Genomic DNA, 14,161 nt, shown 5'->3' with positions numbered 1-14,161 from the left:
TACCTAACATTAACTAGGATCCGGACGAATTTCTTAAAGGGTTTGCTAGGATGGATAAAATTTGGGTTTATTAGGTATTTTGATCCCAATTGAAAACGACAAGATACCTGATAGACCGCCTATTGCAAGATCCACAGTAAGTAAATTGGTTGCCAAATTTACTGAAACGGGATCCGTCCATGATTTGCCTCGGCAAAGTCGACCTCGAGTAAACGGAGAAACCAGATAAGATTTGTTACTTGAAGCTGAAGAAAATCCTCCCTATTCTACAAGGCAGCTAGCTAAATAACGTGGACCGCTCTTTTGTCGTGAAGTTGTTCAAGAAAGAGAAATACACTGCTCCCAGAAATTAACGCATCACTAACATTTTTTGGAATAATCGAAAGTTTACAAAAATTTCCAAACATGGTTGTTATGAGTTGTTAAAAAAGTACGTGCAAAAACTAAAATACTCGTAATAGCTTGTCTCTGTTTATTTATTCTCAAAAAAGTCATAATAAAAGATAACGTGTTAACACCTACTCTAAACGGTTGTCCTTCTTGATCGAACTGTATTATAATTTGTATTGCCTTGCTAGCTATTTGTAAAAAATCACAAGTTTTGGTCATAATGAACCAAGTTTCTCGCAATTTCAGCCGTAATGAGTGCGTTGAAGTGGCTACATTAGCAAGCGAAGAATATTCCCATCGTGCGCTACCCCAAAGGTTTGGTGTATCGCAATCTACCATTTCTTGGGTCATGCAACGTTATAGGGAGACTGGAGACCATGGTAGACGTCCTGGACAAGGAAGACATCGGGCCACAACACCAGCACAGGACAGATATCTGAGATTTCTCGCTGTCAGGAAACGCTTCACGAATACCCGACGTCTGCAAATGCAGCTAGCGATAGCCCGAGGAACTAACGTTCGAATTGTGCTCGAAACCATTCGCCAACGTCTTTTAGAAGACAACTTGCACATCAGACGCCCTGCTATTGGAGCTCATATCGGCAAGCATGTCTGCAGTTTTCCGAAAAACATACCACATGGAAAGATAATAATGAATTGGCACGAGTACTGTTCTCAGATGAGTCCGGATTAGAATCATCTGACAGACGTGTAAGAGTAATTTGACGACCAAACGGACGCTATGCCCAATGCAACATTCTTGGAAGGCAGCCTTACAGAGATGAGTCGTTTATGGTTTGGGGTGGTGTATGTTCTACGGCTCGTACCGATTTGCATGTTTTTGCCAGAGGGACAATGAATAGCACAGTTTATGTAACAGATATCCTGGAACAATATGTGGTACCATTTGCCCCATTTATCGGGGATAATTTCATCTTCCAGCATAGTATCAGAATTGTGTCTGGACGAAGTCGGTATTGTTTCTATGCAGTAGCCAGCAAGGAGTCAGGACCCGATAGAAAATGTGTGGGTGGGACATGATGGGGCGACGGGTTCGGGCTTTTTAGCCACCTCCAGCTACGTTGGGTGAACTTGGTCAGCAGATAATCGCTATTTGGGACAATTAGGACCAAGCAGATGTCCTGTCCACTATTAACAGCATGAGTAGACGGTGTGAAGCCGTCATTCATGCTAGAGGTGGAAATATACGCTACTGAGCCATTTTCTCTGGTTTATTTTGTAGAGGCAGTTGTGACAATTTTTCTTAATGATTGAATACATTTTAATTTTTTTTAACGTCCGTTAAAAAAAGTGCCATAGCGGTTCATTTTTGCACGCATTTTGCGTTAAAAAAAGTGCCGTAGCGTGTCATTTTTTAACGCAATTATAAAATTTTTCATTCATAATTAGTAGTTTTTTTAACGAATTCGTATGTAAATTGGGATATTTTTGGCATGAGTAGGCCAATTTAAAACGCGAGTAAAACGAGCGGTTTAAAGGTCCACTGGTTCACACAGGAGAAAATGTTCAAATTTTGAGTGTCGAAAAAATTGTTGTCTACTAAACTTTACGGGCGCCAAAAAATTTTTGTATGCAACTCGTTAGTAAAGTATCTTTTTTTTACTCAACGGATTTGCGCACTCGCTTCGTTCACTCGTTGCATAATAGTAATTTATTATACGAGTTGTATAAGACACCATTTTGTCGCACGCGTTATTTAGAGCACGAGGAGCGCAGCGACGAGTGCTATAAACAAACAAGTGCGACAAAATGGCTTATAAAACGAGTATAATACTAGTATATTATGATACGAGTCTTATAAGAAGCATTTTATCGCACGCACGCACTAAAGGAGTAAGTGCGATAAAATGCCTTATAAACGAGATGTCATACAGTATTTTTTCTACTTTGCCACTTTTTCAATGAAAAAAAATAAAAAAGTTAAAGTTGAAGGATTCCACCCAAGGTCACGTCTGCGGTCTGCCGCGACACCACAGTATCCGTCAACATTAAAAAATTAAATTTCATTGTTTTTAATATTATTATTATATCATGCCTTTTCCTATTACGATACGCAAAACAGTATCGTAATAGCATTAGTACGAACGCAAAGTAGAAAACATATTTTTTCTATTTTGCCCCTTAAATTTAGTTAAGTTTAAAACATAATGCTAGGAAAATTATATTTGACAAATATAACGATTGGTAACGCTGGTAAATAGACGAACAATTGTAAGTTTTGAATTTAAAGTGTCGTGAAACGCAGTGATCACCTAGCAACAATTCACTATGAGTCACTGCCAACATTAAAAATTTAAGTAAATGTTCCTGAAACGCGTATCGAAAAGAGCTCCCTTTCGAAACCCGTTTGAGTGTTATACTGACTGTGCAAAATAGAAAAATAACTATCATAAAACTCTTATTGCAATTTAAAACACTCCTGAATAAGAACTGATTTGTTGTGATTTATTTACAACTATCAACTATTTTTACATTTTCCAAAGTGATACATTAATTCCTGGGACCAGTGTATCATCCTTACAAAGTTCAATTGATTCACGAATTAAACGAGGATGATCCAGACCGCCGCTTGCAGTTTTGCGAAGAACTAATTCGATGAAGACCCCAATTTTTTAAATAATACATATCCTATTTTCTGACGAAGCCACTTTTTGCCTGAATGGGACAGTACATCGTCACAATTGCACAAGAGAAAATACTCACTGGACTGAGACTCTCACAGTCAACGTCAAGGGAAATTAAATGTTTGGAGTGGAATAATCGGACGGCGTTTAATAGGGCCGTACTTTTTTGAAGGAAGCACAGCAGCACGTTATTTGTTCTTGTTTTGGTTTGATTCAGTGCCAGCTCTGACAGCAATGTTTCCAAATGATCACGAAGCAAATGTACCCCATCAGGCTATTTGGTTTCAACAAGATGGGATGTCTCCTCACTTTGGAATCAACGTCCGTCAATATCTTGAAGCCACATTTCCTGGAAGGTGGATAGGACGTCGAGGAGCAATTGAGTGGCCATCGCGTTCCCCAGGCTTGATTCCCTTAGATTTTTTTTCTGGGGTTATTTAAAATCAAAGGTTTATTTTAATAGGCCAAATAATTTAGACGAGCTACGGCAAAGAATTCGCGCTGAAGTGGAGCACATTACTCCTGAAGTCCTTCAACGAATTGTACAAAGTGTTTACACTCGTATCGGTCAGTGCTAAATGGTTGACAGAGAGCAATTTGAACATTTGCGCTAAATTTTGTTTGTTTTTGGGGTTTAATTAAGATTTTCTTCCATTAAAGTTAGATTTTTATTTCTTACGGTATGTTATTTTCTCAAAAAAATAGTTATCTAAGGTATCAATTTTTTTACACCATCATTTAAGTAGTTGGACCATCTATAAAAAACAAAAAAAAATGGGATTGTCATTGAAAAAAAAAAAAACAATGATGACATTGTGCAAAAATACATAACGTCATAAGTAAAATTTTTATGTCATAAGTTGGCTAATTAAAAAATTGACCTGTCCGAGCGTTTTGTATGATATTGTACTGATTCACATAACTTTCCGACCCTAACGGAATTTAAATGCAGCCAGTACCTAATACGTTTTTCCGTACCGGTTATGTTGTTTTAAAGCATCTTTCCTATAGGTTACTTCCGCATTGGCGTACATTTTATAAAACATGATATACAGGGTGTATTTTTAAAATGTACCGAAATTTTACTTACGAGGTTGTAGGACAACGTAGAAGACTAAAAGAAATTTAAAAAAATTGTAGCTCAAAAAATAAATGTCAGTTTATTTTTTGACATAGAACTTTTTAGATATTTTTTCCGAGTTCTACATGAAGCCAGTAGCTCGTGGTTAAAATATCTGTACAACTTTCAATAACACCCTGTATATTGATAACTTTATTTATATCCTGTTCACGTTGGATTGAACATCAGTGGTGCAAATCGCACACATTTGGCATTAACATTCATATGAGTTGTCATTTGCACCACTGATGTTCGTTCCAACGTGAAGCGATATTAGGTACATACTTTTTGTTTTAGAATCATCTTGCAACATAGCATTTCAAATTTAGTTAAAAAAGGTTTACAATGAAATAAAATATAACTACTACTTCCTCAGTACTGCCAATTTAACAAAATGAAAGCATGGCAACCTATTGTTTTTTTAAAGACGATATAGATTATAGTATGAAACCTTCTTACGAGAGATAAGTTAGATAGGTTTCAAATTATTTGATAGGTATCTGTCAAGTAAACAATTAACTGACAAATGGACAAAATCAAATTTACATTAGGAAAATTTTCGTTTTCCGATTTTTTTGCAACCAACGGTACATATGTAGAAATAAATGAAACCTTTCCATCCCTTCCATTACTTTACTTCCCTGTCTTGTTTAATCTGGAAGTAGCCCTTGATGTGTAATTTTTCCCCTCATCTAGTGGTTTGCCGGATTCCTTTCATTCTCTAAAAACGGTGCATTGAGGCCTACTGGTAGGTACAGTTGGCTTAAAAAAAAACGGGAATTGAAATTTGACCTAATGTGAATTGGAAATTTAATTTGTCAATTTGTGTCTGTTTGGCAGTATGTATTCCTACTTTACTGGAGGTATGTTTATTTTTTCAGATGGATTTGCTTGCTTAAATTTAAAAAATATCATATTTAAACCTAAAAAGCACGATTTAGCACACTGAAATGATTATTTGTTATTAACGAAATATTATTCTCTTTGTTCTATGACCGTACATGTTTTTTTTTTTCGTTCGATACTATCAGAATTTGAGAATTTTCTCCTGTGTGAACGGATTTTAATAAATGTCAACTTGTCAAAACGAAATGTCAAGCTAGTTTTCAAGATTTTAAACGATTTGCAGCCTTTAAGGGGCTCGTCGGACAAAAAAAAAAACGTTGTATTCAACTCGTTCGTGTGTAAATTGGGCTGTTTTTGGCACTCGTGAGCCTTTAAAACGCTCGTTTCATTCGCGTTTTAAACTGGCCCACTCATGCCAAAAAAAGCCCAATTTACACACGAACTCGTTAAATAAACTACTATTATTACAAAAACATAGATCACATAATAAAATACTACAGGGTCATTATAAATGATTGTCTCATCGCAGTTGGTGTTGAAAACCTCCAGAAATTTTGGATGTACCGTCAGCCTCGCAACGTTAAACAAACTATTGGGTGATTCAAAATGAATGTGGACAAGTGTGGCACCTATGTACGAAAATGTATATAGCAACTGTGTGGGTTGGGTAGAGTTGACCGTAAGTTGACATTTCTATGAAGCGTGCATCAGATTATTTTTATATCATTGCAGGTTGACTTGACATTTTTTTTCAAAATTGCGCGACTATGAACTGTCAAAGAAATGCCAACTCTATCCTACCCACATAGTTGCCACATAAATTTTCGTACATAGTTGCCACACTTATCCACAATCATTTTGAATCACCCAATACTAGACAGATTTACACTACCGCTGGTAGTGCCACCTATCGGTGATACTAGTCTCACTCATGTTACGAGGCTTGTGGCACATTCAACTACGTCACCATGTCTACTGCGATGGGACAATAATTTATAATGACCCTGTACAAGAAGTGGTTGTTCGGAAGTTAACTCTTAACATAGGTATAATTAAATACAAGATATTTCCGTTCATGCTACTTAAATATGTAGCACGTTCTTTGTAAGTATGTATTGATTTAATTACAAAGGATTTTTAATTAGACTATTGCAGATTGTTAATTGCAAGTTTTGCTTTTAATAAGCGTTTATTAGTAAGATCTTGGCATATAAAACGAACGAAGGAACGTCCAATTTCGCGAAAGTGTAATAAAACTGCTCAACAATGTGGTGTGTTAATTTGTTGGGACTGTGTTTCTGTTTAATATTTTTTAATAAAGTCGTAAATGCTGCGGTATATTTTTAACACTATTCTCACATTTCAAGAATTAATGAAATAACTAAACACTTTTAGATGTCTGACGCTCAGCTGAAAGCTGCTGTTAAACTTGTGAGGAACATGTGCCAACCCAAAACAAAGGCTACCAACGGTAAATATTTTGAAAAATTTGCTTATAGTTTTTTAATGAGCTTTTTAAGAGGACATTAAAAAGATGCATGAAGGAGACTGGAACATCGATCGTACTGCAATGGTAATAATATCTTTGTTTTTAGTTAATTAACCAAATACTATTTTTTTACAGTGTTACATGCACTGCGCCCTCAACTCTAATAAACTGGTAAGATCTAAGGGGATTAAGTTACGTACCCACCTTTTAATTTTAATTTTAGATATCGAAAGAAAACACCCTGAATGTTGATGTGGCAGTCTCGCAAGCTCAAAAGACTTTACCCCTATCTATAAAAGAACCGACTCTTGTGACGATAAACCAGTGTAAAGATTCTGGTAGCATCTCAAGTTTCTATTTTATTCATTTATCTATATTAGGATATTTCAGCAAAAACTACAGATGACAAATGTAAGGCTGCATACGAAATTTCTAAATGTTTGTATGAAGCGAATCCTGAGGTAAAATGGTCAACCTTTGAATTTTGTGTAATATCATTCGTTATGTTTTACAGATTTATTTCCTGCCTTAGTATTCCGGAACGTGTAGAACGAAAATAACAATAAAATTATAATGAATTTTAAATTTGTTTATTTTTCGTAGCAATGAAAAAATAATTTATACAAAATCGTATCTGTACAATCTTAAATCTAAATCATTGAGCACATCGTCACGAAACTTCGACAGCCTTGTAATCGAAGAGTTATTATTACTCGGAACTTATCACACTACACAATCTTTATTAATTAATCAATTAATTAAGAACTAGTCAAGTCATAAGATTAGAGTTCAAGGAAATCTCAATTCTTGCACATATCTTGGATGGATGATGTTGTGGTAAGAACTAGACCTAGCTAAACCTGGATTTCGGTAATAACGTTGTTCAGGAGGCGAGTATCTTCTCCTCTGTCTTTGCTCATTCGGTCTAGCTCTTGTTTCTGGGTTATTGTCGTAAAAACGTCTTCTGTTCTCCTCTACTCTTCTGTAGTAGTCCCTTTCCGAATCATTGCCGAAGATGTCCAAAACTTGAGACGAGTGAAACTGACTCATAGAGTCTGAATTTCTTCTCCAAGCTTCCCGATACCTTCTCTCCATCATTTCTTCTTCGACTGGCGGCTTCTTGTTAGAATGACTCGACGACTCGCTTGAATTTTCTTCAGATGTCCCTAAACCAAGATCCTTGTCCAAATCTCCGTAATTTTTGAATTGAGATTTTTTATTATATTTCTCTAAAGTTTCCAGTTTCTGACATTTCAAATTGTTCCCTAAATTACTGCCGTTCAAAGTAAACTGCGGATGCGGAATACAGTACGGATGAGGCAAGGCTTTCTCGACGTTTGACATTTTAATCTCTTCGTCACCTTTAGCCGAAGTACAAGAACCGGGACCGAAAAGTGATAAAAGAACTGGAAGCAAAAACAGACCGTGCATTGCTCCGCAGAACACCACCAAAAAGACCATTTTAAAGAAAACAGCAAAAATGTAATTATTTGCTAACAAGAGAGCGATCATTCCCAAAATAGTACTGACAGATCCTTGGAAAATCGGCAGGCCAAGAGCGTAAAGACATTCTCTGACTTTTTCGTCGGCAGTCCTAGCAGATGAGGACATGTAAGCGTAACATATATGTGCTGTGAAATCCACGCTAAACCCTATGCACATAATTAAGTTGATCATAGAAATTGAATCGAGGTTTACGTGCCACAAGGCCATGTAACCTACAACTCCTGCTTCTATGGAAAGTATGCTAAAGGCCACCCATAACGAACAGAGTATATTGGGGATGAAAATAAACGACACCAACATCATGATTCCCGCTCCTATGATCATGTTTTGGATAGAAAGGGGTCGCACCAACTCAAACTGAAACAGTACAATTATTATTAGAGTTTATAATTTTATTATTTGAGGCTTACTTGGTCGAAGAACACGAAATAAGGGTGGAATACACTGACGTTTAAGGGCGACTCTTTGCAGATTTTTCTCAAGGCTCTCACCATTTCCTTTTCGTGTTCCGTACCCGATATATTGACAGCTTGGATTAGAAACCGCATCCCAATAATGGAATCGCCAGCTTCGTCGAATTTAACATCCAACGAAAAAGGACTGGTGGGAGCTAACCAAAACTGCAACACAATTGTTTATCTCGTGAAATTAAAGTTTATCGAAAGAGATACCTCTTTTAACGCCTGTAAAAATCCAGGTTTGGTTTTAATCGAAATATTAAGAAAATCTTCATTTCTTTCGGCATATTGAATGAAACTTCTCAACCAAGACTCCGTATATAAAGTATTGGAGACGTAAGAAGTATTCTCAAAAGTCTGTGTTAAGTTTTCCACTTGTCTTTGGATCTCTGGGTCGGAGTAATCGTATTCTCCAGCAACCACGACTTGGATTCGATAAGGAAACTCTCGATAATAATCGTCTTCTCGATCGAAAAACTCTATCGCGTAAGAATCATTTTTGGCAACTTTTCTTCTTTCGAGCCCTTCTTCAATTTGGGTAACACCATAACCAGCACCCAATAAATAAACCCCAAAAATAAGAATAACGATCACTTTGACTAGACCATTGTTAAGGAACGGTGCGAAATAATCACGGAAGAACACCATCATTCCATGTTCCTGATTGTCAAGGGGGTTGTCCATGTCATCGGGATCTACGCCACCAGAGCAAAACACTCTGTACATCCAACATCTGTGTTCTAAAACAAGGAAACAGTCATCACTTTTGAGTTAACACGTAACTGGTAAAACCGTATGTTATGTAGTGAATTTTTCCTGTTAAATTTACTTTCTTTAATAATGAGGTTACACTTGCAAAATTTGAAAGTGTTAAAGGTATGTAACCGATGAAGTCAGGGGTGTTCCGCACGATTCTTTTATTGCAACTAAATTATTAAAAATTCCCAACAACAAATTGGAAATATAATACGCAGACTGCTGGCACCACAACGCTTTCTCTTGTTTCGACGAACATTTCTACAATTTTAAATAATTAATTGGTTCGTTTAAAAATTAAAGGAGGAAATTCTGAGCTGTCTTAGAATCAAGTCTTGCGTAACCCCAGACGGAAGAAGAAAGCTTCCGCAGTGCGCCTATTACGTTACAAATGTTACGGTTATCGATGATCTCCCTCGAGCGCCTTACGCAACATTGTTTACGTTTTCACCTTCAATAGGTCGACTTTTCTGAAAACTTACTGGATTTAGATACAGGCTCCACTTTCACACACAGAATGGAATGAAGATTCTTCTGTTCGCAGTAACCAGAAATTGCGACACAAGCAGCGAAAAAGGTCAAGTGCCATACAAAGAGGAAGCAAGTAGCGGCGCCTGAAACATCAAATATTAATCGGTGTCAAATCAGTGTCTTCTTGCATTCGCACCTGAATAAATACAAAAAATTGTAACCGAAGGGAACGGGCTGAAGATGCCTATCCAGAAACTGAAGAAGTCGGTGACCGAAGTAATCGTGATTGACACTGCCGCCTCGCTTAACATCTGGGCCATTCTTTCAGGGACCGAGGTTTTAATTGAAGTGCGTCGCCACGCCGCAAGCATTACGAAGGTGTCGTCGATCCCAATGCCTAAATGATGGAGTCAGAAACGTTCTTCCTATCAAGTCAACTTACCAATCATCAAGAAGGGCGCTGCCAAATTGATGCCAATGAAGTCGATACCGATATACATGCACACCCCGAAAGCACACAAAGTTGCCATCGCAGCACTCAAATTTCCTAGAAGACCCAGCCAAGGTTTCGACCGTACCCAATCCGTCATCATGCAAGTCACTAAAACTCGCCTACTGTACCTCTTTTGATTCGTAAAATCTATACACTTACCGACTGAGAAAAGGGCCATTATGGCGAAGGTCGACGAAAAATACGGAATCACTGACCTCGTATTTTTCTCGAGTTCGTGGTCTAAAGTCCTCGAGGCAAACCGTGCTATTCTGATGTGTTTAAATAGGCCTTCGTCTTGAGCTTTACCTACGGCGTCCAAGAAGGCATCTTCCCAAGCTGACCCCCTGAAAATTTCCCGTCAGGATATTTTTTGAAAGATGTTACCAGTACCACTCACATTTCGTCCAACTTTTTGCTGTCAGCATTTCCGAAATACACCAACTGGACGGAAGGAACACTGATAATGAGACCATCTTCGCTGACTTGAGTGCCGCCGAAAAATACCGGAAAAGCATGAGCATCCCAGGTGACGGGATTGAACATGAGAGGGAAGGTTAAGTTGAGGGCACCACTTTCAACCTAAAAAATCGCATTAGTCTGGTCCGACAAAAAGGCGTTACTTGCAAGTGTTTGGGACGAAATTTGTTCCACTTTCACTTGCGTGTCGCATTTATTCCGCTGATTATAGAGTTGTTTATTTTATTGCAATAATTATTACAATTGCGTATTTCCACAGCGTTGGTTCAACGCAATTTTGTTTTATTGGACATGTTTAAACGCTTCATTAGAAATGCAAAAAAGAGGTCCGTAATGAATTCCCACTGCATTAGGGACAAATATTGGGCTGTAACTAAACATTCTCCACTCGCCATAAATGTTGTTAATTTGGAATAATAGCCAACGAGGTAAAACCGGTTTACTACATAACCAAAACCAAAATTTCAAGTGACTCAATACAATACAATCGCAGCAGCTAATGTAACATCAAAAACTAAAACTATTGTATTCTACAGATTTTTATTCCAATCTCTTTCGTAGAGAGAAAGTTTGCTATTATTATAACACTTGTAAAAGTGTTTTCTGTTTTTCGTAATTACATAAAATGAATATGCGGTTGAGTTGAATAATTCACATACATACGAGTATTTAATAAATAACATTGATTAAGAAGTAACGATATTTTTTTTACATTTATTCCCTGTCAGGCTTTTAACTGCATAGTAGCATTAAAAGTCAATTAAAATAATTGCTTAGGCTCCTTATCTTAAAAATCAAAAACTCATTTGGTGATACCAATAATAACGTTTTTTGTTCGACACTGTCAGAATTTGAGAACTTTCTCCTATGTGAACGGATTTTGATAAATGTCACAACTTGTCAAAACGAAACGTCAAGCTAATTTTAAAGATTTTAAGCGATTTGGAGCCTTTAAGGGGCTCGTCGAACAAAAAAACGTTGTATTCAACTCGTTCGTGTGTAAATTGGGCCTTTTTTGGCACTCGTGGGCCTTTAAAACGCTCGTTTCACTCGCATTTTAAAATGGCCCACGCGTGCCAAAAAAGGCCCAATTTACACACAAACTCGTCAAATAAACTACTATTTACAGTGATGATGTCATTGTTAAAGTAATTTTTACATTAATATTTTATACACAATAGAAGCAAGAAAATAGAGAAAAGTACATTTTGTGAAGTTGACATTTTTTATTGTTATCTTGCAGGCGTATAAAAAATATCTTTGTTATAGACCTGAAAAGAATAATAAGTCTACAACGAATTTTATGCGTACATGAAAACAACGCCCACCATGTTTTTACCTGCGACACGAATGTATTGCTATTTATCCAGATGTTCCACTAAAGTTTTTAAACAAAAATCTATTTGAAGTTTACATTTAACATCATAAAATATTCTTGAAACCAGAACCATCCAATTCTAATCTTTTACGCATTTACGAATTAATTCAGTTAAGCAAAGTTGTTCTTTTTAGTAGATTTAAGCAAATATGTTAAACATGAATTCATATAAGATGGTGTTTCATTCACTCTGACCTAATTTTGAAGTTAGAAACTTTTACAAATACATTAAATCATTTAAATATAAGTTTGCGAAGCATTAGGTACAGAGATGTAAGTTAAAACTTATTTAATGTCAGCTTTTTGAGGGCAGCGATTATGGCAAGAAAGTTTTCAATTCGGTGTTACAGGTTTTAAGAAAAAGCAAATAAATGTGATGTTTTTTATTAGCAATTTAAAGAAAATTAATGATTTGCTAAGATTTTTGTTTATGTAACGCCACCAATTCTTTTAAAATTTAGTATTAACAAATCAAATTTTTGGTATGCAAATTGGAAAGCAGAATAAATTAAGATTCTACTCTGATGGCACATGGCATTGTCGGCCAACACAGTAGATATGTTGATAAAATAATTACATTCTACATTGCCAAATAAGTGTGAGTGGGTAGTGTGTATAAAAAACTCAGATTAAACAATAATTTCTCTCATGCTTACTAGTGAGGCGGTATTTATCAAGTAAGTATGTAAGTATAAGAAGATGATATTAGAAAAATATAAGATTTACTTCGTTTGCAAGATTTATAATGAAAGAGATAATAGTAGATTGTGACGAATGACACATACAATTTTTTCTCCAACTACCGGGTGATCAAGAAGGACTGTTTAAGTTGGCAATACAATTAAGAACATTTTTTTTATTCGGTTATTTACAATACTGCAACCGGATATGTTTTGTGGGTTTATTTGACAGATATCTGACGTAGCATTAATAACAAGGCACCAAGGCACCTAAACTATATAGGTATGCTTGACTTGCACATCGCAGCACTTGGGGAAAGGGAGAGCGCGGTGGTTGCGGCGATTGCTTACGTCACTGGTGGAAGCTCAGAGCTCACTCAGTAAGGAAAGCATAGGAAAGCATTACTTTATAACTGAGAGAAATGTTGTTTTTAGTACTTTGGTACTAAATCTACTACTTTTCAGTGTCATTTAGTACCCCAAACGAATTTAGTACCTAAAAAAAATAGTTATTTTTGTATTAAATGCGCAAAATTATTGTTTTTTGTTGGCGCATGAGAATGAGTTCTTGGTCGAGACCGGTCAGGTTGAGACTTCAAACTCATTCGAATGCGCCGGCAAAATAATCATCTTTCGCATGAAATACAAACACTGAAACACTATTTTTTCTACATTAAAAAAAAAATTGATTTTTGAAGGCAAATTAGATGACGAAAATCAAAGTATCAAGTATTGTGACACGTCATTGTAACTTAGGAAACGGGCAAATGAAGACTACATTTTTTCACATGTGTTAAAATCAACCCATCCAGAACTAGGTCACTATACGTATGTGGAGGAGAATAAGAATGGACATTCTTACTGTCGGAATCATTTTACAGGAATTTGACAAATAAACGTGAAATTATTGCAGAAACTTTCTAAAAAATGTACAGTTGATGACGTTATCATAAAGACATTTGTTAGACAACGTATTTTTATCAAAATAAATTTTTTAAACGTAGAGCTGCAGCAACAAAAAATTAATTATGGTAAAAAAAAACGCGCTGACCGTCAAGCAAGTAATAAATTTAAAAAATAACAATGTAACGTATTGTAAACTTTAACATTCGTGAATAATAAATTTTTCCAACGCCGCTTATGAAAATGATACTTTCATCACACAATTTAGTGAGGAAAATAGACGTTTGCATCACTAGTGAGGAAAATGGAGAATGTAAACTCACTAGTGAGAAAAATTTATTTAACAATCTACTACATTAACAATCTACTACCTACTTATTAATATAAAAATTTAAAACACTGTTATTTGCATTAATTGAAACTCCAGTTCCGGAAGATTAAAAAAATAGGGGAGTAAAATAATTATAAAGAAATTTAAAATTGAGACTCATTTTCATAAGCGACGTTGGAAAAAATAGTATAGGTACACAATTCGTGATCAAAGTGCGA

The 14,161-nt window shown here is 36.1% G+C and overlaps 2 protein-coding genes across 7 annotated transcripts in view; one reads left to right on the top strand and one right to left on the bottom strand.

The window, feature by feature from the left end:
• The window catches only part of Ptr (Patched-related), a 185,716-nt gene that overhangs the window by 145,997 nt on the left and 25,558 nt on the right, over nucleotides 1-14,161 (bottom strand). For 5 of the 6 annotated variants that reach the window (XM_069041671.1, XM_069041673.1, XM_069041669.1 and 2 more), the window contains exons 4-11: nucleotides 10,572-10,753; nucleotides 10,334-10,518; nucleotides 10,124-10,282; nucleotides 9,878-10,078; nucleotides 9,693-9,824; nucleotides 8,668-9,194; nucleotides 8,407-8,616; nucleotides 7,065-8,353 (exon numbers count right to left, since the gene is read on the bottom strand). In XM_069041671.1, coding sequence (XP_068897772.1) covers nucleotides 7,280-8,353; nucleotides 8,407-8,616; nucleotides 8,668-9,194; nucleotides 9,693-9,824; nucleotides 9,878-10,078; nucleotides 10,124-10,282; nucleotides 10,334-10,518; nucleotides 10,572-10,753 — 2,670 coding nt within the window. In that variant the 3' untranslated portion in view covers nucleotides 7,065-7,279. Of the gene's footprint in view, nucleotides 1-7,064; nucleotides 8,354-8,406; nucleotides 8,617-8,667; nucleotides 9,195-9,692; nucleotides 9,825-9,877; nucleotides 10,079-10,123; nucleotides 10,283-10,333; nucleotides 10,519-10,571; nucleotides 10,754-14,161 lie in introns of those variants that run through there. The other variant, XM_069041674.1, reaches the window with a different exon arrangement.
• LOC138126033 (general odorant-binding protein 72-like) lies at nucleotides 6,185-7,088 on the top strand. Its single transcript, XM_069041689.1, has 7 exons — nucleotides 6,185-6,336; nucleotides 6,397-6,472; nucleotides 6,522-6,574; nucleotides 6,626-6,661; nucleotides 6,714-6,828; nucleotides 6,881-6,951; nucleotides 7,005-7,088. Exons 1-7 carry the CDS (start codon nucleotides 6,268-6,270, stop codon nucleotides 7,020-7,022), a joined length of 438 nt encoding a protein of 145 aa, XP_068897790.1. The 5' UTR covers nucleotides 6,185-6,267; the 3' UTR covers nucleotides 7,023-7,088.

Source organism: Tenebrio molitor, chromosome 3 (genome assembly GCF_963966145.1).
Source record: "Tenebrio molitor chromosome 3, icTenMoli1.1, whole genome shotgun sequence".
Taxonomy (NCBI): Eukaryota; Metazoa; Arthropoda; class Insecta; order Coleoptera; family Tenebrionidae; genus Tenebrio; species Tenebrio molitor.
The sequence above is the reverse complement of the archived record's forward strand: the minus strand, read 5'-3'. Positions and strand labels throughout refer to the sequence as shown.